We start from the raw sequence: 27,510 nt of genomic DNA, 5'->3' as shown, positions 1-27,510 counted from the left end.
ATTCTTTAAATAATGTACTTTTGTATTTATGTGACACTTTTGTGAAGAAAGAAGCTTCAGTGTGAGAGATGGTACACAATGCAAAAATTGAGATGGTTGTCTCACTGTTGGAACATACTTATGTGGCATAACTGGAAAAAGAAGAGCATGAAAAAAATGGAGACAGAGAAATCATAGTGCAGCTGAAAGATAAGTTTCACAATTCAGACTCTATGTGCAACAAAATATAAATTTTTACTGTACTTTGAAAGAGCTGAAGTATCTGGAAAATTATGAAAAAATGTTCCACTTCAGATTGCATGGTACAAAAGCAAAATAGTTAGTAGCAGGACATGGTATATTCGTGTCATCGAATCCAAAGCGGGGTAAGACATTGTGTGAGGAAATTGACATGTATATGATTTTTACTGTGAGCTATGTGATGCCAGAATGAAAAGATTATGTGTCTGTGGAAGAAAGTGGAATTGGAGTGCATAACCAGCAGCAGCTAGTGTTGCACCAGTTGTAAATATTGAATTCTCAAAACTTTGTGAATTGTGACCAAAGCACTGTGTTCTTGCATATGGTACCCCTGCTCTCTCTCTCTCTCTCTCTATCTCTCTCTCTCTCTCTGTGTGTGTGTGTGTGTGTGTGTGTGTGTGTGTGTGTGTGTGTGTGACACATCACCATCATATGTGCAGTCCTGCACTTAACAGCATGTTGCTTAGGTGCAAGCCCCTCTTATCCAAGTGCAACAAAACTGACTTATCTGTATGAACTGTTTGGTACAAATTGGATTGACAAACTTGGTTAACTACAGGCAGGGTAGTGCTATAAACTATAACAAATCAACAGAAGGTTTCCTTGAATTTGCAGCAGCTTGTAACACACTCCTTTATCATCCAGCAGCAGTTACATTTCTTTAAAATCACTAAACAACAACTTAAAGTAAATTAATATAATGTTTTTTTTTTTGTGATTTTGCCAAGAATTACATACTCAGCTTGAAGTGACAGGGTTTCACTGGAAAAATTCACAAGTTACAGTTCACCCATTCATAGCTTACTACAGAGTTGCAAATACTAATACCGTGTGTCATATGTGGAAATAGCTGACTGCCTTCCGTATAATACAGTGTGTGTGTATTCTTTCTCGCACAATTTCACCAATTTCATAAAATGTCACTTTCCAGCTCCAAAGCACGTTTATTACTTTCTGAATGGATGTGTTGCCCAATACTAAAAAAGTCAGGAATATGCTCTACCATGAGGAAAATTTTGATGTTACAGCAGAATGGCAATTTTCCCCCCTCCTATAGCACATGGTGAACAACCTTGTGATGGGTTGCAGGGACTGTGGACAGATTATCCACACTTGCCAATCTCAAGCAGCCTCATGGAAACCATGTTTTGACATCACAGCAGTTGTTTCAATGGTGCAAAGAAAATATTCTTTCATGTTTTGTTCACTATACACCAGTTTTCCATCATGATGAAGACTTTGCCAAGCTGAAGCAATGTTTCAGGAATACAAGGATGATTCTAGAAACCCATAAGTTTCATTGTGTAATATCTACTGTATTAACAAAAGTATGGTGAAAACAAAGGCATACTCTGCTTCTTCAGTGAGCATAAAATAGCCAGTGGTTGCTATGGTAAATGAAATGCTGTTAACAGACATACATGGATTTCTTGCCTGTATGCATGACATCATTTGTGGGTTGAATATGCCTTACAAATGAAGAAATGATGCACAGGCTAGCTTAACATCTCCATAATTTGTCTTCCTTGCCAAACAAGACAGTTGTGTTATCAGAGCATGTGACATTCTCACGAGAATGTGACATCAACTGCAAGGACATACACTAACCCTGCATTAGATATGATGAACATAAAAAATTTAATTGGAGACTTGTGAGACAAGATGCAACCTCATTATATCGCCTTTTCATTGAAGTTACACCATAAATTTTTCACGTTACCACTGCAATTATATAAACTATATTTATGTACAATATTACTTATGAGTTGCAGTTTTTAATAATAAATGTTTCATATTTGTGCTCTACCTACTGCATTTTAATAGTGTACTGATGCTGACAGGATAAAATTTTGGGCATGATGCCTTTGGTGTACCATCTTAATATTTGCCGTGTTTATAGTAACATACATTTTTTTTTTTTTCTAAAAATTGAAGGTGGGGTGACCTTCAATGTGTTGAAAAATCAATGAAGAGCTCTACTCATTAGCTTTTCAATGAAATATGTTTCATTGCTGTATCTGGATTAGAACCAGAATTATAATATTGTATGTTGAGACAAATGCATGTAAATTTCACACAAGTTCCGAACTTAGGTGCCCTGTGACTATACCATCTCTAATTGGCCTGTGCTTAGTAGAGCACTGTGGTGGTTAAACCAATCTGTTGGTTGATGACAGTTTTTATTTTTTGTAGACAGTATGTCTGAAATAGGCTGACTTTACCTACTGTAATAAATATTGAACTCATTCATTTTATTTAACTGTACAATGTGTACCTTCAAGTAAAAAAACTATTTGCAAGACAAAGATTCAGTACAGGAACCAGGTGTTTTGCACTCCATGCTCTCTGAATTAACGCCATTTAAGCATATCTCAAATACTAAATGAAAGTTTTAACTTGTCATACGTTCCTTCCCTTTGTTCTTAAACTCTGCAGAAGTTATCTCCTAGTATTACGATATCAAAACCTCCAAGGTAAAGCACATACAAGGGAGCTTGGCCTAACCAGAATTTGAAAGGAATAAGCAGTTGTCTGTGGGAAGTCAGAACTTTAAGTTAGTCCATATGTTATGCTTGAATGGCTTGATTGGTTGTATACTTTCCAAGAAACTCAGGGTGGATCCCTGAATCTTGTCCCAGCACACTGTTTTAAATCGTATCTCTGTTAACTTAAACTTGGGCATGAGTTGTCCTTTCCTGTCTTTAATGTGCAGTATTTATGTAACTTCCCCAATTTTGTTTAATATTTAGCTCTTAATCAAACATTCTTAGTTTAATGCTCATCTCTTAATATTAAATTTGTGTGTGTAACCTAAATCTTAATGTTGACTTGTCACCCTTACTCCTCCCCCAGCACCCCCCCCCCCCCTCCAACCCCCACACCCCTACTATTCTTTATTCAATTTTATTTCTATTTTGTAGCTTTTAGTTAAAATCAGAGTATTGGATTTATAAGCCATCGTAATAATATCTTGATTCAAGACCAGCCATATAATATTATCCAAGTGTGGGAATGTTGTTATTTCTGGTGAAGTAATTTCAGGTCTAGAAGGATTAGGCTTGCCGCTAAATCCTTGACTTACTATACTTTTAAACAATGTGTTTTCATAATGAGGCTCCTGTAAGGGGTTCCCCCACACACATATAAAACGTAGTAGGATAGGATTAGGTAAGGATAAGTCGGGAACTGAGATCAATCGGTATTTGGACTGTGAAGTAGACATTAATTTATATCATGATATAGTAATTACTGAATAGGATAGTCTCTTTTGAAGAATGATCAGCTAAAAAAAGAGGTGAAAGTAGTTCTCTAGAGTAAGGGGAAAAACCTGTTGAAGGAAAAAATAATACATTGATAGGAGATGCATATATGACAGATGTAGAAGTTTGAAACCATCGAAGAACACACTAATTTTACGAAATTAGATGTTTGTTGTTGTGTGCGTACTTAGCATGTTAATTGGCTACATATACATGATTTGTTGTTATGTGCAATTACATGCTGGCCATTTACAAGTAATTAAATGGTAAAAGGGTTTAAATTTAATAACATTTTATACATTTGTTGTGACACAGTTACATTTAATAACCAAAATAAATGTAAAATGTCAAATCAAAACTGCTTCAGCCATCAAAATTTCTAGTTTTATTTATGCTACCCATTTCAGCATTACATTTCGCTGAAGATGGTGTAATGTAATGCTGAAACTGGTAGCACAGATAAAATAAAACTGGAAATTTAGATGGCTGGATGGGATTTGATTTGACATTTCATATTGAACGGTTGAGATCCCACAACCGTCTTCTATACAGATAGACTTACAGAGAAAAGGAAATGGGTTTCTTTTCTGTATTACTCGTGCTGCTCCTTCTGTCTAGACACTAATCCTTCTGTGGAATAAGATGGACAGGTAATGTGAAGGAGGATTTACTTTTGCTTACTTTTCGGAGTTGTTGTTTGGTTAGGTACCCTTTTTTCTTTTCCTTTTTTTTTCCCACAAGTTTTATTTTGAGCCCAAAGTTGTATAGTTGTGGCTAGTATCACAATTATTGTCCCACCTCATAGTCTTATGTTGGTGGCTGTTTATCTTCCTTTGAAATTGGGATTATTCTCATTTTTATAAAAGGTTATAACTTATAAACTAGTAGGTCCTGTCATTCAATAGTTAAGTAATTTTAAATCTGCAAAACACCTATAGCATGCTCCATTGTGAGGTTCTTTCTTTTTTTCTTCTTTGAGTGCACTTATTCAAACATGAATTCACCCTGTAATTTCATATGGCATACTAACTGTTTTACAATGTTCCATTACTAACATACATGAAGGACTGCCAGACTTAAGTGTTATTTAGTGCTAGAAAAAATCCTTGCACTGACCAGGAATCAGACCTAAAATCTTTTAGTTGTGGTAGGAAATACCATTTTCAAGTTGTCCTACATAACAGGAAGAATACCACAAGAAATGATGAAAATTCAAAATTATTTCTACATGAATCGTAACAATAATGTGCAGGAAGTTTCATATAGCTACTCACATAACAATACATTATAATAGAAACATCTTGGTAGGATAGGTTAACACTTAAAACATCGTTTCCAAATTAACCGTTGTCTTTGTGATAAAATTTACATGAAAACCTGAAAGAAACCACAATTTAGAGACTGACTTTTGTATGCACTTCACCACATATGTACATAAACAAACATGCATTAAATCCCTCAGCTAGTACTGTACAATCCATAATTATGATAAAATGGGGACTGAAACACTCATCTAAAACTGTACACACTAGACATGTATATTTATATGAAATCATTGAATACCTTAATGTACTACTGTCATATGTTTTCTACATCACATATCAACTAGTATCAATGGATCTGACATTTGCAAATAGGCTTCTGTGTTAAACATGATAATAACAGCATTACAAACATGCAGAGGATGTTGCCTGTCAACTGTAATATGACTGCTGTCAGAGTCTTCCAATGTTTTAAGTAACTTGCATATTGAGAGAGTGTGTGGTTTTTATCAGATATTAAGGTAAACCTGAATTTTGACACACATTCATTCTCTCATGAAAACACCACGCGTTGGGTTCTGTGGCAGACATCATATTACAATCATGAGACAGAAACGTCTTTGAAATCCGCATCTTTGTAATATATCTATCGATTAAGGTTAGACCCATTGCCGTTATGTGGTAGAGAACATATGACAACAGTACAGAAACTATTTTATATAAATGTAACATGTCTACTGTGCACAGACGAGGTTTTAGAATGTTGTCTCATTTTCATTTTATTAACATTATAAATTGTACTATGCTGGCTGAGAAATTTAATGTACATTTGTGTTTGATAAATTTGTGGCGCAGTGCATATACATGCTGACTTGTGAAGGGTGATTTCTTTCACATTTTGATGTAAATTTTCTTGACAAGGAAAACTGTTAACTTTGATATGATATTATACATGTTAACTTATAGTCTGTATAATCAATTTGATACTTCATGCTTGCAGATAACATAACAATAATATGTATAACAAACAGAAAAATTAAGTGTGGGTTGCATGTTCCATGGATCATAATTACAAGCCCTTGCTATGATATGGAATGTGTCAGTGTTAGAATTATAGTACACCTGCTCAGTGGAAAATGTGGCAACATGCTCACCATTTACTTGATTTCTTAAGTTTATTTTTCATGTTTACAGTATTTTATATTTAACTATGCTGTGCAGCACTGGTGAGTCATCTGTCATGTTTGTATCACTTGGATTGCCTGCTGTCCAATAGGGTGTTTCCTGGTAACTGCAGCAGCACATGTAGTAGAAGCTGTAGATACTTGTGGCTATTTAGAGTCCCAGCAATAAAACAGTGACCAATGACATGAAAAGCTCACACCATATATTGACAGACCAATGTCATTGATTATCAATTTCTCTCACCTTGGGTGGGCTTTCAGGTGGCCTATAGTACACATTTTGAAGATTGATTTGCCTGTTGTTTGTAAGTGAAAATCTCTCTACAAAATCTTAGATAGAAATACCATGTCCCTTTGCCACTTTTGTAGAAGCCATTCAGAGAACTGTAACTGATTTTGAAAGACATTGCCATGAAGCTGTTAATGATGTGTAACGTGATAAAGATAAAATCCACTGGTCTAAGGTATTTGTGGAATACTCCTTGGGCTGATCCCACTCGCACACACAAGCTGTCTGATAGTGACGTGGATTGTCTGTTACTGCTGTTGAAAAGTTAGTTAGGGGCCTACATTTTCTCTCAGCAGTTGCTGTTTTCTTTTCCAACATTTCCAGTTTTTTGAAATTCTTTTTATAATATTTGCTAAGACAGATTGTGGGTGCTTGGTGTGATTATAATACCTTTCAGCATCCAGCCCCAGTGCTGCTCCAACAATTTGACAGAATCTGCTATAAACGTAAACCATTTCCAGTTTTACAACTGCTTTATACGTAGTGAAAGTTTGAGGAGTTTCGCGAGTAAGCAGTCTGATCTCCACTAAAGCGACACATGAACCGTTGGCCTTCGATTGGTCAGGTAAACACTCAAACTTCACCTGAGTTAAATGTTTGCTTGCCATTGGTACTGTAGAAGGACATATGTTTGTGGGGCCTTGTGTCATGAAGGAAGGGCAGTGGTTTGTGGTACTGTTGCCTCGTTACTGTTTAATCAACTTCCATACTTGTTTGGCTGTTGAAGTTTTCTTGGAAGGTTGTTTGCAATGCCACTGAAAAAGTGTGTAGTAGACTACCATTGAAAAGCAAAAAATCAAAGTCTGTATCACAGTTTGGCTGTATAAATGTTAAATTATGTATGTCAGAAAATTCCCTGTATTGTCCACTATAACTTATTGAAATCTGTATCTTGATATATTTTCACTTTCTGGAAGGCATTAATAACAACAACATACCCGCCCAAAAATCTCATATTCCATAGGGTCTCAATACTTTGATAATTAATATGTATGTGTTTGTATAGCATTGTAATGACCATGCTGCATAGCATCACTGATCAAAATGTATCATTCTTCACTATTGTCCCTAAAAGGTATACTTTATACTGGATACTTGTAGTCAAAAATTTATGAAAGAAGTCTAAAATCTTCCATGTCAAGTCAATATGTCTCAACAGTTACAACCCATCCCAAAAAAGACTATGCTGGAGAATTTCCTATAGCATAATGGTAGTAAGAAGTTTATCACATGTGAACACGTTATAAATATTACCTCAAAACTGTTTGAAGAATAGCACTAATAGTATTTACAGGAGTCTACAATTTTACAAAGATCATAGAGAAACGACAAAAAGATGGATTTTGGTGTATCAATAATGTATGAATATATCAAACTCAGTTTCCTTTCATTGTACCTGTCTGCAACTCAATGGGTCATTTGTATGGTGAGTAGCAATCTATCCTTTTCCTAATATTGTTGATAATCCAACCTGGAGTTTCCATTTGTTGATTTCAAACTCCGATTTGATCACCATGAAGTGTGATAATGCATTCTGAGTCACATGTGGCCTTCAAGATATTAGCAAAACGACCTACAATGAATAAAGAATGCCTGTGCACAAGAGAGGGATATCATTCTCCATTTGCAGGTTTTTGTCAGTTGCTTGTACAGTTACCCGTTTTCTATATTATGGCAGGAAGAAAAAAATAGTGCACTGTATGTCATTGTGTGAATATCTCCTGTGAAGCAAAGTATTCCTTCAAGGTAATGCATCACTCACTTTTTGCTACACAATTTTCCTGAATTAAGAAAATGCCTGTTGCAAATCTGAGTCTCTCAAAATGGATGAATGGTAGTATTATAGTGATTACCTTGTGCTTCTAAGTGGAACAGGTAAGTGGCATTTGTAGGTGCATGTTGTGGGTCAGCTAGACTCATAAGCAATAGCTTATAAAGTAATGTTCAGCAAGGTATCTGTGTGAAATGACAGCATTTTGCCTTAGTATAATTACCTGTGTGTAAGTAAAGCTGTCATCAAACCGAAGTTCGAGTTGAACACCACAGTTTTTTGTAATAGTACTATGGGGAGAGATTTTCACTTGTCTTCCTCCAACCTTTAGCCTGTTTTACCTAGCCAGTTACTGGATGGCCTACAGTTTAATGTGCTCTCAGAACCACAGTACAGCTTGACATTTTTCGCATCAAACAACTATAGCCAGAGGAGAAAGAAGCAATAAGTGGCAAAAAAAATCCGAGGACTTACCTGGGGTTGAACCCAGGTCATTAGGTATGGAACCTGGCACTTACCCACTGAATTATTGCTGATACTTGTTTTATGGGCATAAGGCCATGCCCCATGGCATAATTATCTGCCTGATGTTTTGTTTTCCAATGCTGGAGACATCATCAGAGGCTTTAACAACTCAGAAAGCAGTTCCAGTCTCGAACAAGCTCAACGAGCTGAACTGTTAATATGTATCCATTCAGTGGTCAGTTACTGATGTCATCATACTACTGCCTAAGATCATGAAGTCGTGCAAATGTTAAGTTTTGGAGCTTGTAGTGGGGAAGAGTTAGCACTGTTTGTTTCATTTAGCACTAAGGCCCACGACATAGATAATTTCAGTCCTTCTTTTCTTTTAGAGTTTTTTTGTGCTTTTGAATTTCTATGGCTTCTCTGCACTTCTTAGCATAGGAATGATTGGGTCCTGCTAAAACCACAGTATCAGATAAATGAATTTGGTGATTCTCTTGTCCCAGTGCATGACAACTTTTCTTGCATTCCTTAAGGTGGGTGTTAAATTTTTTTTTTTTTTTTTTTCGAAAGTGCAATGAATGTTAGGCAGATGTCTGATGACATCACAAATGAACAATTTCTTGTACACATATAAACAGGTTGACCTGCTGAGCTTGTTTGAGACTTTTAACTGCTTTCTGAGTTGTTAAAAACCTCTAATGATGTCTCCAGCATTGGAAGATGAAATGTTAAGCTGAGAACTTTGCCTTAGACTGAGGCCTTATGCCCATAAACCAAATATCAGGCATGAAAGCCTGCATTCTATGACGACTTATCCACTGAGCCTCAAAGCTACACTCCTGCTTGTGCCTGCAACAAATACAGTTTAAAAAGCTAACATATCTTTGGTAAGGGACTACAGTCTCAACAAGAACAACTGACTCGGTATCAATTGGAGTAGAGGTCTGTTTGTCATCACCACATTTCACTGTTCACCAGTAACACTTACAATTGCAAGCAGTTGTTTCACTGAATAGGATGATGTGTTCATTGTTCTTGCCTATGCATGCCATTCTAAATTGAAAGTGCTAAATATAAATATTGAAAATTTAAGAATATTCTACAATACTCCTTAGACAAGTATCAGCCGAGCAAAATTGTGGGTGATCGGAAAGATCTGTGGTGCTTCATCAGCTGCTTTAGAAAGCTGCTTCAGAAGCAAAGATAGCTTCACTACCAATATAAACATAGCCAAAGACTTGTAGACAAACGAAAATCTGGCTAACCCTAAAGGAATGTAAGGCTTGGTATGTGTGAAGCAGTCTACAGATTCAAAAGTAATATTTTTTCATCTCCCAATTTCACAGAAAATTCTAAGAGTTTTTGATGAACATTGCATTAGTTAAGCAGATGAAGTTAACTACTCAGTTACATAGTGGTACCAAAACAAAAGATGATACAGAGAAGGACGAAGTGCTAACTTCTGTTTTTCAAAATTGTTGTGCCTAGGAACATTTTATTGTGATTCCTCCTTTCAGTTCACACGAGAATGTGAGATATTGAGATAAAGTGATTGTGGAAGAGAGTCACTTAAATTAATCAACAGAGGAAAAGTGACTGGATCTGATGGAGTACCTGTACGAGTCTGTCTTAAGTTGCTGGAGGAATGAGACATTACAAGTGACTGCACAAAGACACAGGGCATGCCCATTTCTGAGAAGAGTATGTGAACGGAACTGTAGACCTATATTGTATATGTGAATCTGTTGTATAATTTTTTAACATGTTTCTGAAACATGATAAAAAATTGGCATGGATTACACAAAGAACGATCGTGTGAAAGCCATCATGCCTGTTTGTCCACAAAACCCAGAAGGCAATAGACACCAGAGCCCAAGTTCATGCCATGTTCCTTGATTTCTGAAAGGTATTTGATACAGTTTGCTCTGTTGCTCAGTGAACAGAGTAAAAGCTTAAAAAATATCAGGCCAGTTTTGTGATTGAATTGAAGAGTTCCTATCAAATAAAACACAGCATGTCATTGTCAACAGATGATCAAGATTATTTTCTTAACAGAGATGTAACACTAGGTTTGAGCATGTTCAAAGGGACAGTTACAGGACCATTACTTTTCACAGTGTTTATAAATTGCCTAGTGGGTAACATCTGAAACTGTAAGGCTGTTCGTGGATGATGCTGTTGTATACAGAGAAGGCACATCCATAGAACATTGCAGTAAAATACGGGAAGAGCTGCAGGGGATCCACTCTTGGTGCTGGGATTGCCGACTGATCCTCAACATAAATAGATAGAATGTTTTGTACCTAAATAGGTAAAAAGACTTGTTATTTTTTGATTATACAAATTGCCAAATAATCACTAGAAACAGTCACATCGATTAAAGACCTGTTATATGCATACAGATAAATTCAAAGTGAAATAATGATGTAAGATTATTTGCAGAGAAGGCATATGGCAGACTGAGTTACACTGTAAGAATCTGTAGGAAATGTGTTTAACCCCAAAGGGCACATTCTTAGAAGATTCAGTGACTATATTTCCTCTCCTACATATATCTCACAAAAATAAAATTAGAGAAATTCAAGTTCACAAGGAAACAGACTAAGTTTTCACCCACTATTCCTGACTGGACACGGAAAAGGGGTGAATTGTCAGTTGTACAAGTAATATCCCATGCCAGAATCCATAAGTGTGGTTGTGAAGTATATATAAATTGCATATGTTCAACTGTTTCTTCCACTTGTTGAGATTTTGAGCTACATAACATGTGAAGCTTTGAGAGCCCCTGCCTCTGTGAGCAGCTCTGTCCTCACATAAACATTCATCTTATGTGCCATTTAATGAGTGACACTCATGATGAGTCATTGATCTGATCTCCACATCTTTTGTTGTGGACATGATTCATTTTGATGTAGTGCATAGTGTTGTATTTGTTTGAATGCTGTGGTGTAAATGTGGAAGTGGTGAATTATCTTAATAGTGTTTTCCACAGAGCCACAGAACTATCCATGCCAAAGTCTTAGGACCAGCTTTAAAAGCAGCCTGTTCATAGTGGACAAAGAAATGCCATTCTGCAGGCATGTATAGGCAACTTACAGGATAAAATCAACAGAGAATGTCATATACTTTCCTGTCAGGAGAACAAAAACCTGGGAAGTTATGAAATAAATCTGTAGATCCAAGTAAGAGTTCCACTTTGGATAATCATTCGACGACTACCACAATATATTTGAGAAAGTTTAAGGCAAAGGTAGATTAACTCAAGGTACTTCTGTACTAAGGAACTGGATAATCGTATGGCATTGCCAGCTGGGAGGCCCCATCCGAGGAAGTTCGACCGCCAAGTGCAAGTCCTATTTCAGTCAATGCCACATTGGGCAACTCACGTGCCGGTGGTGAGGATGAAATGATGATGATGACCCCCAGTCCACGAGTGGAGAAAATCTCCAACCCAGCTGGGAATTGTACTAAGGAATCGAGTGTTCTTGGCTTCTTGTGGTAATGTTGCCCAAAAAACCCTTCTTCACATTGCATGTGTGGCAATTCCACACTAAAATACCTTTGGTATAGCATTTGTGACATTGACACATAGTCATCAGATCCTCCTAAGCTATTTTTGTCTGTGAGAAAGACACACACACACACACACACACACACACACACACACACACACAGAGAGAGAGAGAGAGAGAGAGAGAGAGAGAGAGAGAGAGAGAGAGAGAGGGGGGGGGGGAGAGAGAGAGAGAGAGAAGGGGGGGGGGGTTTAAACTCCCATATACAATTTGCGTATTGTGTTGAGAGGTTACATAAGAAAGATGCTTGATCAATGGTGAATTATTATTTGTGTGATACACCGACATCTTTTGTTAATTACAGCTTCAGTCAACTCTTAAGTGAATGAAGGAATAGCTGGAAAGGCAAGCTTTTATTTTTTATCAGTAATTTTGGTGGGGAAATTGTAACTTTTTTGACAGTATTTTAATTTATTGTGGTTGTGCCTGATGGGCATTATTCTTGATTTTGAAACTTCTGTGAAGTTCGTGGTCTTACTTTATAACAGAACACTTCATTTCCAGATGTGAAGGAACTTCAGGAAAGGACTGTCATTGTAGTGTCTCAATAGAAATAATTGTGGTTCAAAGATGATTTTGTTATATTAGAGTATATTATCAGCTGACACAGTCCAGTCATCTGGAGGTAATACATGCACACACCATGAGGAATAAGGCTGGCAACAAAGTGAGGCTTGCTTCACAGCTTCTTCAGATTTGAATCCTCATTTAGCTCACAGTTTTTACCTCTAATTTATTGCTGCATCTAAACCTAGTCATAGTTATGTTTGCTTTCCATCCTTTTCTAGTTTCCTTCTATAAATTTCAGGCAAACTGACTTCCTTTCTTCAGGAGGGGCAATTTTCTGGAAAACCTGGAATTCTCAGGAAATTGAGATTTTATGTGGAAATCTCAGGGCATTTCTTAAAAATCTCTTGGAATTCTATGTTTTTAACATAGACTGTAATTTAATTTCATTGAGTTTCATAAATCACAAATTTTAAAATACTTAATTCTTCAAAGTTTGTTAATTATATGAATATTATTCCATGTAAATTATCAATATTTAAAAACCCCAGGTTAAACTACTACTTATTGGCTAGTATCTTTCAACTGTGATAAAAAAAAGAGGCATTATTATAATGTGAGATAACCTACCCATGTCTGTTAATTTATCAGATGCTTCTTATGACATCATCAATCTGGAATTACCCAAAGAATTCTTTTATCTTATTTTATTTTTTGTCCCATGTTTGAGCTGCCACCCTGTTCTAGTACAATAACAGAGAATCACTAAATATGATGAAACTTCATTGAAAAAATAATTTCTTTAGCTGTTTGAATTAACTGATTGCTCCATTATTTATGTAATGGGTAAAAGGGCTGAGTTTGTGCAGGACATCCCCTCCTTTACAGTGAAAAAGAAAGAAAAAAAAGTTTCTTGTTAGCAGGATATATAGGAAGTAAGAACAACGATGCACAGTGCATAAAACGCTTTTTCCCTGCATAATATTACCTGCTAATTTAGGAGAAAGATCTATGGTAAAATAACTGAATTAGATGCAAAATGGCAATTAAAGCAGCTGCCTGTCCCTGGCAAAGTTCTTACCAGTTTTTCAGATCCAGTGAAATCACTCTTAATGAGGTGTGGTATGAGGAAAAGAACCTTCAATATGAGGTGGGCTTCTGTTGTAGGTAAATTGTTCCATATGCGTGTATCGTGATATACCAGTCACAGTGAACCACATTTTCATTCACTGCTTTTCATATAGTAACAAGGATCTGTCATTACATCCAAATTAATTTTTTTCCATATCTTATGTGGTAAGACGTGCCTCATGGATCTTCCTGGCAGAGTAAAACTGTGTGCTGGACCAGGACTCGAACCTGGGACCTTCACGTTTCATGTGCCAGTGCTCTACCAACAGAATCGAGTCCCAGTCTCCACTTAGTCTTAATGTAATCTGCCAAGGAGTTTCATAACAGTTCACACTGTGCTACAGAGTGAAAATTCATTCTGCAAACAATTTGCCGTGGTGTGGTTAAGCTATGTCTCTGTAATATCCTTTCTTCTGGGAGTGCTAATCCTGCAAGTTATGCAGGAGATGGTAGCAGATGAGGTACTGGCAGATCCTGAGTTGTGCTCAAGTAGCTCAGTTGGCAGAGCACTTGCTTGTGACAGGCAAAGGTCCCAGGTTTGAGTCCCAGTCTGGCACACAATTTGTAATCTGCCAGAAAGTTTCATAACACTGCGCATTCCGCTGCATAATGAAAATTTCTTCTGGAAGCCTGATGGAGGTTTCAAAATCCTGTGTGGTGGTCTAAGTTACTACTTTACGATAGATAAGAGGGAGGGAGGTTACACATTAATCTGTTGTATTATTTTAGTGTTTTGTTGAATTTTTCAATATTTTCAATAACTTTCTGGATTTTTCAACTACATTCGTCACACAGTGAAATGACAAAGTTCAAGCTGTGCTCTATGGAACTTCAATACCTCCCTTAATTCTGGACATGAGTTACTTTTCTAATTTCCTTATACTTTTCTCTTTCTTCTTCTCTCTTTATCTTCTAATGGAAATGTCCAGCAACATGAAATTTTCTTAAAGTCAGTGGATCTGTTGTCTATTTTACTTACAGTTTTTTCAGTGAGTATAGGTTTTTAATCTCGTAATAATCAGTTGATCATGCATTTCCTTACTATTTCCTAGTTTGGAATTAATTATGGGATAATTTATTTCTACATATTAATAATGTGACTTAGAATACGTAATAATAATTTATTGCTTATATCAGTAACTTCTTCTACATGAAACTTCGTAACTTCATTCTTTATAAACTGGTGCAACAAAGTAAAGTACTACTGTATACTTGTAAACTTAATTATACTCATTATTTTAATTATATCGTACTTCAATTTGTGTCCTGGGAGGTTTAAGGAAATAATGTTAGAAATAGTACTATATTTGTAATGCAGTGCCTTATTTTTTTTTCAGTGCTCTAAATAAATCACGGCTTAAATACTGCATATTTTTTCACTACTTATTATTCTTTGCGATGCTTGCAAAACTGTCTGCAGATATTCTGGATCGCTTGGATATATTCATTTTAGAAATAGAAGAACTTCAGATCCCAGAGGTATACAATTTTATATTTTGTTTGTGACTGTAAGCAAATATTCTATGTTTTCGTGTTTCAAAATGTCATCTGTATGAACAGAGTACTCAGCAGACATGCTCCATTTGTTTCTCCACTTCTAGAAGTCTTAAATTTGCTTGGGATAGTGTGGAGTGATATTGTATGTTTGATGGTGTAACCATTCCATTGCATTGATTTTTCATGTGTTGAAAGTGCAGTAAAATGTATTCCTGCTGTCTCGAGGAAGGATGTAATAGAGACCAGCTTGTACATGCATGTATACATAATAGGTTTTGTGTAGAATCTGAGCTCCTATTGTACTGTATTCCTAGATCAAATTATTGGTTTGGAAACCATCATTGTTGCATTCTGTGTGTTTCTTTTAGTTTTAAGAAATCATCATACTTATTCATATGTGGGCTTGTATTTCTGAAAACTTTTGCAATTGAGTTCAGTTTTATTTTCAAATTTCATATCATCAATTTGTCATACACTGTTTTGCTATCAGAAATTGCATGCAAACCATCTCTTTGCCTTGAGGTGTGTGTATTGTGTAGTAACAGTAATAAAGGAATGTTATGTGGGCTGCAGATGAGATTTGCATTATTCTACCATGTTCTGGAGAGAACTGAAAAGCATCTATCATAAAATAATAATAATAATAATAATAATAAAAAGGCATGTCTAATTGAGCAAATTTTATAACTCCCCTCATGGCTACTTTCACCTGTTGTACTTGCCCTCAATTTTCTTGTCTTTTATGTGTGAATATTGCATGTCTGTTCATGTATGTGCATACTGCTGTCTTTAATTCTGAATTGTAATGAAAAATATCAGTTAGTGCTTTATGTGTGTTGTCTTTCTTACTTATTAATTCCCACTAAGATTTTCAGTTTGTATAAAAAAAAAGGTGGTGTTTGTTTTAATATATTCTTCATAGTGACTTGTGGTGGAGACAGTATGACAAATCGTAATTTCTAATTTCTATATAGAATTTATTTTAAAAGAAACTCACTGTACAAAATTATTTCCTTTTTATAGAGTGTCAATAGTGGTTTCATGCTACACATGTAGAATGTGTAGACACTGAGGAGACAGTTTCTTGAGAATGGTGTCCATGCATCATATACTGACAGTGTCTGTAACAAACACTGTCAAGAGCCACACAAGCTCACATCAATTTTATTTCTTGTACTCATGTTGACATTTATGACATTTCAGCATCTAAACCACATTGATAGTAGCTTTAACCTGGAATTACATTTGTGAGATTTACAATAAATGTTTGCAATCGGTGGTGTATATGTTGTCGACTTATTGTTAACAATTCAGTGAGGCTGCATACCTACATCAAATACAATTGTGTAAAATTACTTTAATTTTCATAAATATCATTCATCATTTTCTCATTCTTTTGGAAGTGACTGTGCAATACTTCCAGCTGTAACTAAAAGGATTCAATCACTATTTGTTGTTTTTGTTTCACTTGTAATGAAAGGTCGCACACGCCCTAATTCATTGTTTTTGTGCTGTTACCATGTTTTGTTGTTTCAGAATAGCATCGAGAGGGGGGGGGGGGGTGTCAAACTCTGTCAACATCTGGTGGATAGATCATGATGAAGTGTCACACAGGATAGGTCTAAATACAGGCTATTGATGAACAATACAGGGTGTTTATAAATGAATGTCGGGATTTTAATGCTTTATAATATTTATCATATTAAAGTTGCAGTTATAAATGATGTGTCAAATGAAACAGCAACTCGAACAGTTTCACCAAGAACCTTATAAATGTTCAATGTGAGCACCATTTGTCACACGGCACACATCAAGTCTATAGCCGAGTTTTTCCAAGACATTGATAAGTGTGTTTCCAGTGATTGTAGCAACAGCTGCTTCAATCTGGTTTCTTAATTCAGGGAGGTCCGCTGATAGTGGAGGCATGTACACACGATCCTTGATGAAGCCCCAAAGGAAAAAATCACATGGCGTTACATTGGGTGAACGTGGAGGCCGTGCAAAGCAAGCCCTGTCATTGGGCCCCTTGCGGCCTATCCAGCATTTGGGTGCATGGGTAAATAGACTTGATGTATGCCGTGTGACAAATGGTGCTCACATGGAACATTTATAAGGTTCTTGGTAAAACTGTTTGAGTTTCTCTTTCATTTGACATATCATTTATAACTGCAAGTTAAATGTAATAAGTATTATAAAGTGTTAAAACCCCGATATTCATTTATAAACACCCTGTATAATGGTCATGAACTGTATGCCATCTCGTTTCTGCTGATGATCAATTTCCTCTGAAGAAAATTGCTCCTGCCAGTGACCAAACAAGATGACATAGTGGTTAAGACAATGGACCCATATTCAGGAGAACTTGGGTCTGAATTCCCATCTGGCCATCCAGATTTAGATTTTATATGGTTTTTCTAATTCACTTAAAGCAAATCTTACATTGGTTTCCTTGAAAAGGACACAACCCATTTCCTTCCCCATCTTTCCACAATCTAATCGTCAGGTCCATCTCTAATGAGATAACAATATGTTGACCATCAGGGGTGAAACAGGCTACCTCAGAGTCATGTTCCACTGCACTAGCACACATTAATTAACCCCGTAGCAACAATAAATGCATCATTTATATTAAACAAACATACCTTGAAATATTGAGTAACATTTTCACTTCCCATGTAATAAATAGTTTCATGCTATGACATGTAACACCTTCTCAGAAAAATTACCAAGCGAGGTGGTGCAGTGGTTAGCACACTGGACTCACGTTCGGGAAGACAATGATTCAAACCCACGTCCGGCCACCCCGATTTCGGTTTTCCACAATTACCTAAATCATTTCAGGAAATGCCGGGATGATTCCTTTGGAATGGCACGGCCAACTTCCCTACCTAATCCAATGGGATCGATAACCTTGCTGTTTGGCCCCTCCCACAAATCAACCACCCAACCAGTCAGAAAAATTACTCTAACCTTTGATGTTGTACTTATGTAACTAATTACAGTAAACTTTCTTTTATGAATCATAATCAGTGAATAAGCTGGAAATTAAATACTTAAGCATAAAGCATGTGGCATAGTTTGAGATTGTGTAACTGGAGCATCCTCTTGAGTGTTAAAATGCATCAATTGTAATTTATCTCAGTAAACACGTAAGACACCTTACATTCTCATGTGTTACATAATTTATTTAACTGTCTTGGTAGTAAAGCTTTCTGAACAAGATCATTGAAATCAGCTACGCAATAGCCATCTTCAGAATCTACAATAAAACTAAAAGAAAAAAGTATTGCTGTCTACTGCATTAAAAGGTTAACAAACGAAAAAAATTATATTGTAAACATGATATACCTCTCATTGTGCTCCGCCGAAACAAGTCATAAATATCTAAAATAGCACAATTCAGAGTTTCCATGCATGATTCAGCCAGTAGAAAAGATGCAAATGCTGTCTTAGAGGTCATTGACACATGCATAACATACAGATAATTGTACAAAGTAATTAAAATGAGATTCATTTAGAGGCACAGTTCTTAAAAATATTCTCGATTCTATACAAATAAGCAAACAAACTTCTATATTTAATCATGAAAAAATCTATGAGCTTTCTGACAGTTACAGCTGATCACAATATAGCAAAATATTCAAAAAATAAAATTTAACTACCAAAATCATGCTAAAATTGAATAGATGACTTCAGAATTAGTACTGGGTGGTTATATTTATAGTGCAGCTACTCACAGAGATCAAGTGGGAGCTGTAATTATCATATGGCAACGAAACTTGGTAGAAATTCTAATGAGTTAATGTGGACCCAATTTACGCTGGTGCAAATTGTGCTGTACAGCATCTTGTTGATGTCTTCAGTGCTCATCTGAACCAGCTGCACAACAATCGGATTTTACAATATCCAGTTTTATGGCACTGTACGATAAGTTCGTTGATTCGAAAAAGCATATGGAGCCTGTAGATGGCAAAATGAATTGCCGAAATAAAATAAAGTAAAATATCTTTAAGTGTATGGCTGTTGGTAAAGTTCATTGAATTGAAAAATTGTGTAAGTGGTGGTTAATAATAAAATAAACTTTATGTGTTTCTCACTTGTTTGCTCTTTTGTGCCCATGTTCTGTTCCTAATCCTATACATATTGTGGTGTCACCGCCAGACACCACACTTGCTAGGTGGTAGCCTTTAAATCGGCCGCGGTCTGTTAGTATATGTCGGACCCACGTGTCACCACTATCAGTGATTGCAGACCGAGCGCCGCCACATGGCAGGTCTAGTCCAGAGACTCCCTAGCACTCACCCCAGTTGTACAGCCAACTTTGCTAGCGATGGTTCACTGTCTACATATGCTCTCATTTGCAGAGAGGACAGTTTAGCATAGCCTTCAGCTACGTCATTTGCTATGACCTAGCAAGGCGCCGTATATTCAGTTACTATTAATGTATTCTGAACAGATATTGTGAATCATGTACCGTCAAGAGCGATGTTCATCATTAATGGATTAAAGTTAAGTATCAAACTAATTATGTCCGCTTTCAGAATTCTAATTCCTTGTCATGTTCCAGACCTCACGTCTGTATAGTCCTTCCCTCCTCACGCCAGCCTGCGTGAGCTAAAACATGTGCATTTCGGCCTCCACTAGTAACACGGTGTTGGCTCTTCTGCCAACACAACACATATAGAAACATTTCTATACGTCTTTCTTGTGTTCACAATGCCATGTTTGCACATGCCAAAATTTGAACTAATTTTCTCCAGCATAAATCAGTTCCACATTAACACATTAGTATATCTACCAAGTTTCGTTGTCATACAATAATTACAGCCCACACTTGACCTCTGTGAGTAGCTGCACTTTAATTATAACCACCCAGTATTTCTGAAGGAAGAATGTGGAACAAGCTTTGAGCGCACATATATTAGTGTGTTTCACATATTCAAATTTATTTTATGGTTAGAACAATAAGTAAGAAAAGTGAAAATGGAAAGCAAATCAGGTGTGAAATGAGAGAAAAGAGTAAATTACATCAACATTTCAAAAATAAATGAGAGATAACATAATTTACGTTGGGGAGATAGTGAAGTTTAGCAGCTATTGCTAGATGGTGCAGGCTACTTGTAGTTTGATGTTAGTTTATCTCGCCTACAGTTATTGTTGTGCCATTCAATGTAGCAGACGCTCCTTCTGGGAGCAGCACACAGCCCTATGTGCCATGCGTACCCTAGGATGCTGTCTCTTAATGACAAAAATTTAAATATCATGTGATAAGATATTTACTTTTAGGAATGGGGTGCAAAATTTTCACATTGTGTGCTATCTCCATTACTTTTTATTTTTGAAGTTACATTGCAGGTGTATGTGTTCTCTTTAAATTTTGTTTTGAAAGTATGTCTCATGTGCCCAGTATAAATAGAAAGCAGTTGCAATCATCACAGGTAGTGGTTTAAAATGCCTGTGCATTTACAAGTTGGGCCAAATGCCGGGGCAAATACCCAAAATTTGTAAATGCCCAGGCATTTATGCATTTTAAACATTAATTGATAAGTGGTGCTTATAAAAAAGTTCTAAGCTGATATTTTGTATTGGAAAATATGTTTTGCAACACTGCTTCTGTAGCAGTTGGGTAACTGAGCTGAAAAAGCTGCTTGAGAGTTAGGGGAGACAAATTGGACTGTGATTATAACTTTTTACATCTTTAATGATGTCAGTTCTTGGGGTAGTACATTGTAAAAAAAAAATAAAACAAGATTCAATGTTAAAAGTAATTTTTGAAATAAAGTGTAGTTTATATAAGGTGAGTAGCCAATAGGTAGTATTTTTACTTACACTACACTACTGCAAAAAAATTGGAGTAAAAATTTATCCATAATGATTTTAATTAGGGATATGTCATGTTCTGATTCCGATTCCGATTCTCTAGGAATTGATTAGTATTGGAATCAATGATTCCAACATCTTGGGCAATGATTCTTGGTTATTAAATCTTTTTTATATTAGTGTTCTCATTTTATCATCACGAAAGCAGATAGAAGAAAGCATCAGAATAGAAAGCTACAGTGTGTCTCAAGTGTCACTACATTTGACAATGAAGCATTTTTTCACTGAAAACAGTTTAACATTTCTTAATACATTTATCATCAAGAAACACATTCAATAATAATTTTGTTAGCAATAGTCATTCTTCAATAATAGTTTGAGATTTGACATGGATTATAAAGTGTGTTACATTAGAAAGCGATGACCTAAGGATTTTCTTTTTTTTCTTTTGTCCCAGTTTATCACTACACAGCTTTTCTACATGGTGTGTGTGTGTGTGTGTGTGTGTGTGTGTGTGTGTGTGTGTGTGTGTGTGTGTGTGTGTGTCATTTGTTTCCACATGCACGCACTGGAGAAAGAGAGCGAGAGTGAAGAGTAGAACTGGTAAAAAGAACAACAACATTGGAAATGATAAACGGGTGTCAGCAACATGCAAACATGCACCACCAACACCACCCGCCCCCCTCGCCCTTGGCACAAGAATAAAAAAAAAAAAAAAAATAAACATGCTTCTCTTTTCTTTCCTTGTGTTCTTAGTAATAAATGCTTCTTCCTGTAGAAATACAAATTTTAAAGTCACCAGAACATGTTCAATTTTAGCATGATTTCTATAATTAAATTTTAGTTTTTGAACACTTTACTAAATTCATATCTGCTACAAAACTGTCAGAAAACTAATAGATTTTTATGTGGTTAAATATAAAAGTTTGTTTGCATACTTGTGTACAACCAAGAATATTTTTAAGAACTGTACCTCTAAATGAACCTTCTTGTATAATTACTTTGTACAGTTATCTATGTGTTATGCATGCATAAGCAACCCCAAGGATAACATTTGTATCTTATACAGGGTGATTCTCGAAGATATGCAAATATTTTAATATGTTATTCTACAAGTAAAACTAAAGGAAAAAGTTAATATAAACATATGTCCGCAAATGTTTAGTTATGGAGTTACGGCTAATAAAAGATTTTGCCTGAAATTTAGCAACTTTGCTGATATGAAGCCATCACGAAACTCTACAAGGTTAAAGAAAAGCATGATTTCCATTTTTGTGGTGAATGTAATAAAACATGTCTCAGATGTGTATCTGCAGTTGTTTTCCAGAACTTCCAGAGATGCAAAGAAGTAATTTTGTAATTTTTTTATATTATTAACTGCTTGTCCCAATTTGCTTTTTAAATTCCAGACAATTGCACAAAGTTTTCAACAGAAGTTCTAGAGAATTTAATTCTGGAAAAATAATGGTAATAACATTAACTGAAACTGTATGAATGTATCAGATAACCTGCTTTTATTAATACCATAGCACATGTGAATTCATGTTAAAGCAGAAAAAACAAAGCTCAGTGTTAAGGAAGTAGTACAATGTACATACAATTCCACAATACAATCACAATAAATGTTCATAAATGTCTCCGCCGAGTTCCATACATTTAGCTGCGCGTGTATGAACAGGTTTTGCTGCTCATTTCAGTTTCACAGGATTGTTCTTTATTTCGTCCATTGCATTCATAACGCTAACAAGTAATGCCTAACGTGTATTGACTGTTTCCTCATAAACTATGTCTTTCATCCATCCCCATACACAAAAATCCATTTGTGTTAAATCACACAATCTGGATGGCCCACAGACATGTAGCACCGTGACCAATCCATTTCTGGGGAAAATGTTCATTTAAATGTGAAGCAACGGCATTGGTGAAATGTGAAGGCATGCTCTCATGTTGAAAATACATTTGCAATTGCGTAGCAAGTGGAACATCTTCAAGCAAGTGAGCTATTTCTTCTTGAATGAATTGTCAGTACTTCTCGCCTGCACTGTTGCATGTGGGTTTGCTTCAGACCATACATGCTAGTTACATAAATTGTTTATACCATCTTGAGTAAACTGTGCCTCATCAGTAAATAAAATGTACACTCCTGGAAATTGAAATAAGAACACCGTGAATTCATTGTCCCAGGAAGGGGAAACTTTATTGACACATTCCTGGGGTCAGATACATCACATGATCACACTGACAAAACCACAGGCACATAGACACAGGCAACAGAGCATGCACAATGTCGGCACTAGTACAGTGTATATCCACCTTTCGCAGCAATGCAGGCTGCTATTCTCCCATGGAGACGATCGTAGAGATGCTGGATGTAGTCCTGTGGAACGGCTTGCCATGCCATTTCCACCTGGTGCCTCAGTTGGACCAGCGTTCGTGCTGGACGTGCAGACCGCGTGAGACGACGCTTCATCCAGTCCCAAACATGCTCAATGGGGGACAGATCCGGAGATCTTGCTGGCCAGGGTAGTTGACTTACACCTTCTAGAGCACGTTGGGTGGCACGGGATACATGCGGACGTGCATTGTCCTGTTGGAACAGCAAGTTCCCTTGCCGGTCTAGGAATGGTAGAACGATGGGTTCGATGACGGTTTGGATGTACCGTGCACTATTCAGTGTCCCCTCGACGATCACCAGTGGTGTACGGCCAGTGTAGGAGATCGCTCCCCACACCATGATGCCGGGTGTTGGCCCTGTGTGCCTCGGTCGTATGCAGTCCTGATTGTGGCGCTCACCTGCACGGCGCCAAACACGCATACGACCATCATTGGCACCAAGGCAGAAGCGACTCTCATCGCTGAAGAAGACACGTCTCCATTCGTCCCTCCATTCACGCCTGTCGCGACACCACTGGAGGCGGGCTGCACGATGTTGGGGCGTGAGCGGAAGACGGCCTAACGGTGTGCGGGACCGTAGCCCAGCTTCATGGAGACGGTTGCGAATGGTCCTCGCCGATACCCCAGGAGCAACAGTGTCCCTAATTTGCTGGGAAGTGGCGGTGCGGTCCCCTACGGCACTGCGTAGGATCCTACGGTCTTGGCGTGCATCCGTGCGTCGCTGCAGTCCGGTCCCAGGTCGAGGGGCACGTGCACCTTCCGCCGACCACTGGCGACAACATCGATGTACTGTGGAGACCTCACGCCCCACGTGTTGAGCAATTCGGCGGTACGTCCACCCGGCGTCCCGCATGCCCACTATACGCCCTCGCTCAAAGTCCGTCAACTGCACATACGGTTCACGTCCACGCTGTCGCGGCATGCTACCAGTGTTAAAGACTGCGATGGAGCTCCGTATGCCACGGCAAACTGGCTGACACTGACGGCGGCGGTGCACAAATGCTGCGCAGCTAGCGCCATTCGACGGCCAACACCGCGGTTCCTGGTGTGTCCGCTGTGCCGTGCGTGTGATCATTGCTTGTACAGCCCTCTCGCAGTGTCCGGAGCAAGTATGGTGGGTCTGACACACCGGTGTCAATGTGTTCTTTTTTCCATTTCCAGGAGTGTATTTGTGCAACTGCTGATAAGTATTTAACCAGTTGCACAACTCCAAGCAATGGGCAGGACCTTCCGGATGTAAATGATGCACTTTTTGTGTATGGTAAGGATATAGATTATTGTACTTCAGTGTACACCATATCTTAGATTCTGAAATGCCTAATCGTTGAGAGAGATACATCCTGTACAGGTACTCAGGCTACGTTGAACAACATCCATAATATTCTCATCGTCGTCTTCACGTATCAAGCACTCATACTGATTATGAACGCAAGGTAGAGAACCTGTCTCCCATAACATTCAAAATACTCCACTAATGGTTTGTGCATACGGAATCCTAAGAGTTGGATATCGTACATGATATTCTTTAACTGCAGCCGTAGCATTACCATCACATTTGCCATAAATAAACACCATATCAACATATTCCTCTGTCATAAATTTGAAAGGCATCCCTATTTCATGAATAATCTACAGACTGCAACAGTTACTATGTGGTTTCACTTAAATACACTGTTGTTATCATGTCTTTTGCTGAACAATACAGAAAACTAACTCGTTTCAAGGTTAGGAAATGACTGAAACAACTCACTAACGATTGCTAACTATTACATAAACGTTTCTACATTCTTAATGGAAAGGAAACAAATTTACTTGTGCAATAATCTTCGCAACTCGGGACATTCTGGAAAACTACTGCAGATACATGTCTGGGACATGTTTTATTAGATTCACCAGATCAGTAACAACAAAATAAATGGAAATCATGCTTTACTTTAACCTCATTCAGTTTTGCAATGGCTTCATTTTAGCGAAGTTGCTAAATTTCAGGCAAAATCTTTCATTAGCCATAACTACTTAACTAAAGATTTGTGAACCTATGTTTATATGAACTTTTTTCTTTAGTTGTACTTGTAGAATAACATATTAAAATATTTGCATATCTTTGAGAATCGCCCTGTATATGCATGTTGAGGCATTCATGGCAGCTTTCACCCGTGTTATTTTGTGTGTTGATGAATTGCTGCAGATCCTTTTTATTTCCCTGTACAGCCTTTATAGAAGGGGCTGGGAAACCATTGTGTGCCCCTGACATGTAGACTGCAATGCATATCAGGATGGTAAGGCCAGCTGATACTTTTCCCACACAATCTGCCAGTTGTGCAGGGCAGCCTATATGCCAGGGACTGGGAAAAACACATTTTGGCCCATTTTAATCTGCTAGGATGTTTCATATCAGCGCACACTTCGCTGTAGAGTGAAAATTTCATTCTAGGGCATTCTATTACTAACTTCAGATCCAATTACCAAGTGAGATGTCACAGTGATAACACACTGAACTCGTATTTGGGGGGACGATGGCTCAAATCTGTGTCCAGTCAGCCAGATTTAATTTTTTTGCTTCGTGATTTCTGTAATAGCATAAGGCAAATGCTGTGACATTTCCTTTGAAACGGCATGGCACACTTCCTGCCTCATTCTTTCCCATCCTGAACTTGTGCTCCATCTCTAATGACCTTGTAATTACATTAATAAGTAACTTTCACAGAACCCAATAGAAGTTGCAGCTTGCCTGACATCAGCCCCAGATATTTTGTTGTCTACTATTCTTGCAGCATTTGTTGTGCATGTTTGCACTTGTCTTCTACTTATATCTTGACTCACCTGTTACCATACATAGTAGATACACAAGAACCTCATTTACTCAGCTCTCATTAATCAGGAGATAGATATAGTTGGTGCAGTACAGTATATGTACAGTTACTCTGTTGGCACCACAGGCAGCACACAGATCACCTATCACATGCTCCCAGCTACTGTTACTGCAGTCAGTGTAACTAGTGTGACTGTGTTCCTTATAGAGTTAAGAAGCTATACTGGTACTGTAGTATTGTTCCTGTGTTTCGAATGTGTCTGAGTGAAATTGGTTTGAATCGAAAGTAAGTGGTTTTGCGATGGACAAAAAGTTGAAAGTACTAAACAGAACTGTCAAAGGAGAACTGCTGGAAAACATAGCTGCAGAATATGATGTAGAGACATCAGTTGTGTCAAACTGGAAGAAGAACTGAAAGGAAATTGAAGACTTCCGCTTCAAAATGATAATGAAATACAGTTTGCAGAACTGCAGTACAATAAAGAAAGCAAGAAATGAGATGCTGGATGAAACATTATTTGTTTGGTTTAGTAAATACTAAAGATGAGGTTTTTGTGCTTGCACCTTCTTGAAATCAAGTTACTAACTAATGATTTTGAAGTTGCAGATAACAGTATGGCTTGCTTTTTCTGTTCCACCATCAAAGTTTGTGAAGTTGTCAACACCTCTGAATTTCATGAAATGTTAGCATAAATTCATGATTGTTTGGATGTAATGTAGATGCCTGGTTGCAGAATGACAGTGATGCTGGATATGGCATGTTGAGTAATGACAAAATTTGTTGTGTCACCTGCTGTACTACATATGATGATAGTGATGGTGAACTGCTTCGTGCGGGGGCAACAGCACAATTCGAAAAACTATGGCTAACTTAGATTTTAGAATGTCTGACAGAAACAACTCCAGCCCAACTGAAGTTAGTGAAACTCCTCCATGATTGTGCTGCTGCTCAGACTCCACACAAGTTCCAAACTATTTCAGTAAATTTAACATAAGTAGACCATAGTAACTATGTAGTATAAGTACAAAAAAGTGTTTCTTGCTAGTGCCAAAATAAAAGGTTTGTATATTGTAGTAAATATTAGAGTTTTTGCATTTAGTAGAATACTTCCAGATCTTCAGTAATTTGGATTACATCTGGTCTCATCTGGTCCAGATAAACAAGGTTCTTGTGTAGTCTGCATACACAGTGCAACCTCTTGCTTCTCTCGAGCCCCTGGTTTTTCCAGCGGAAGCTCGGGGCAACGTCTGGAAATATGAGCCTGCAAACAGAGCCTTGTGCTCATCCTGCAGTTAGTTCTTT

General features: G+C 37.3%; 1 protein-coding gene across 1 annotated transcript in view; it reads left to right on the top strand.

The window, feature by feature from the left end:
- Positions 1-27,510, top strand: part of LOC126248616 (protein jagunal) — a 51,172-nt gene that overhangs the window by 6,389 nt on the left and 17,273 nt on the right. Inside the window, exon 2 of the mRNA XM_049949774.1 lies at positions 15,022-15,163. Coding sequence (XP_049805731.1) covers positions 15,022-15,163 — 142 coding nt within the window. The remainder of the gene's footprint in view (positions 1-15,021; positions 15,164-27,510) is intronic.

The sequence above is a fragment of the Schistocerca nitens genome, chromosome 3 (genome assembly GCF_023898315.1).
Source record: "Schistocerca nitens isolate TAMUIC-IGC-003100 chromosome 3, iqSchNite1.1, whole genome shotgun sequence".
Classification (NCBI taxonomy): Eukaryota; Metazoa; Arthropoda; class Insecta; order Orthoptera; family Acrididae; genus Schistocerca; species Schistocerca nitens.
The sequence above is the reverse complement of the archived record's forward strand: the minus strand, read 5'-3'. Positions and strand labels throughout refer to the sequence as shown.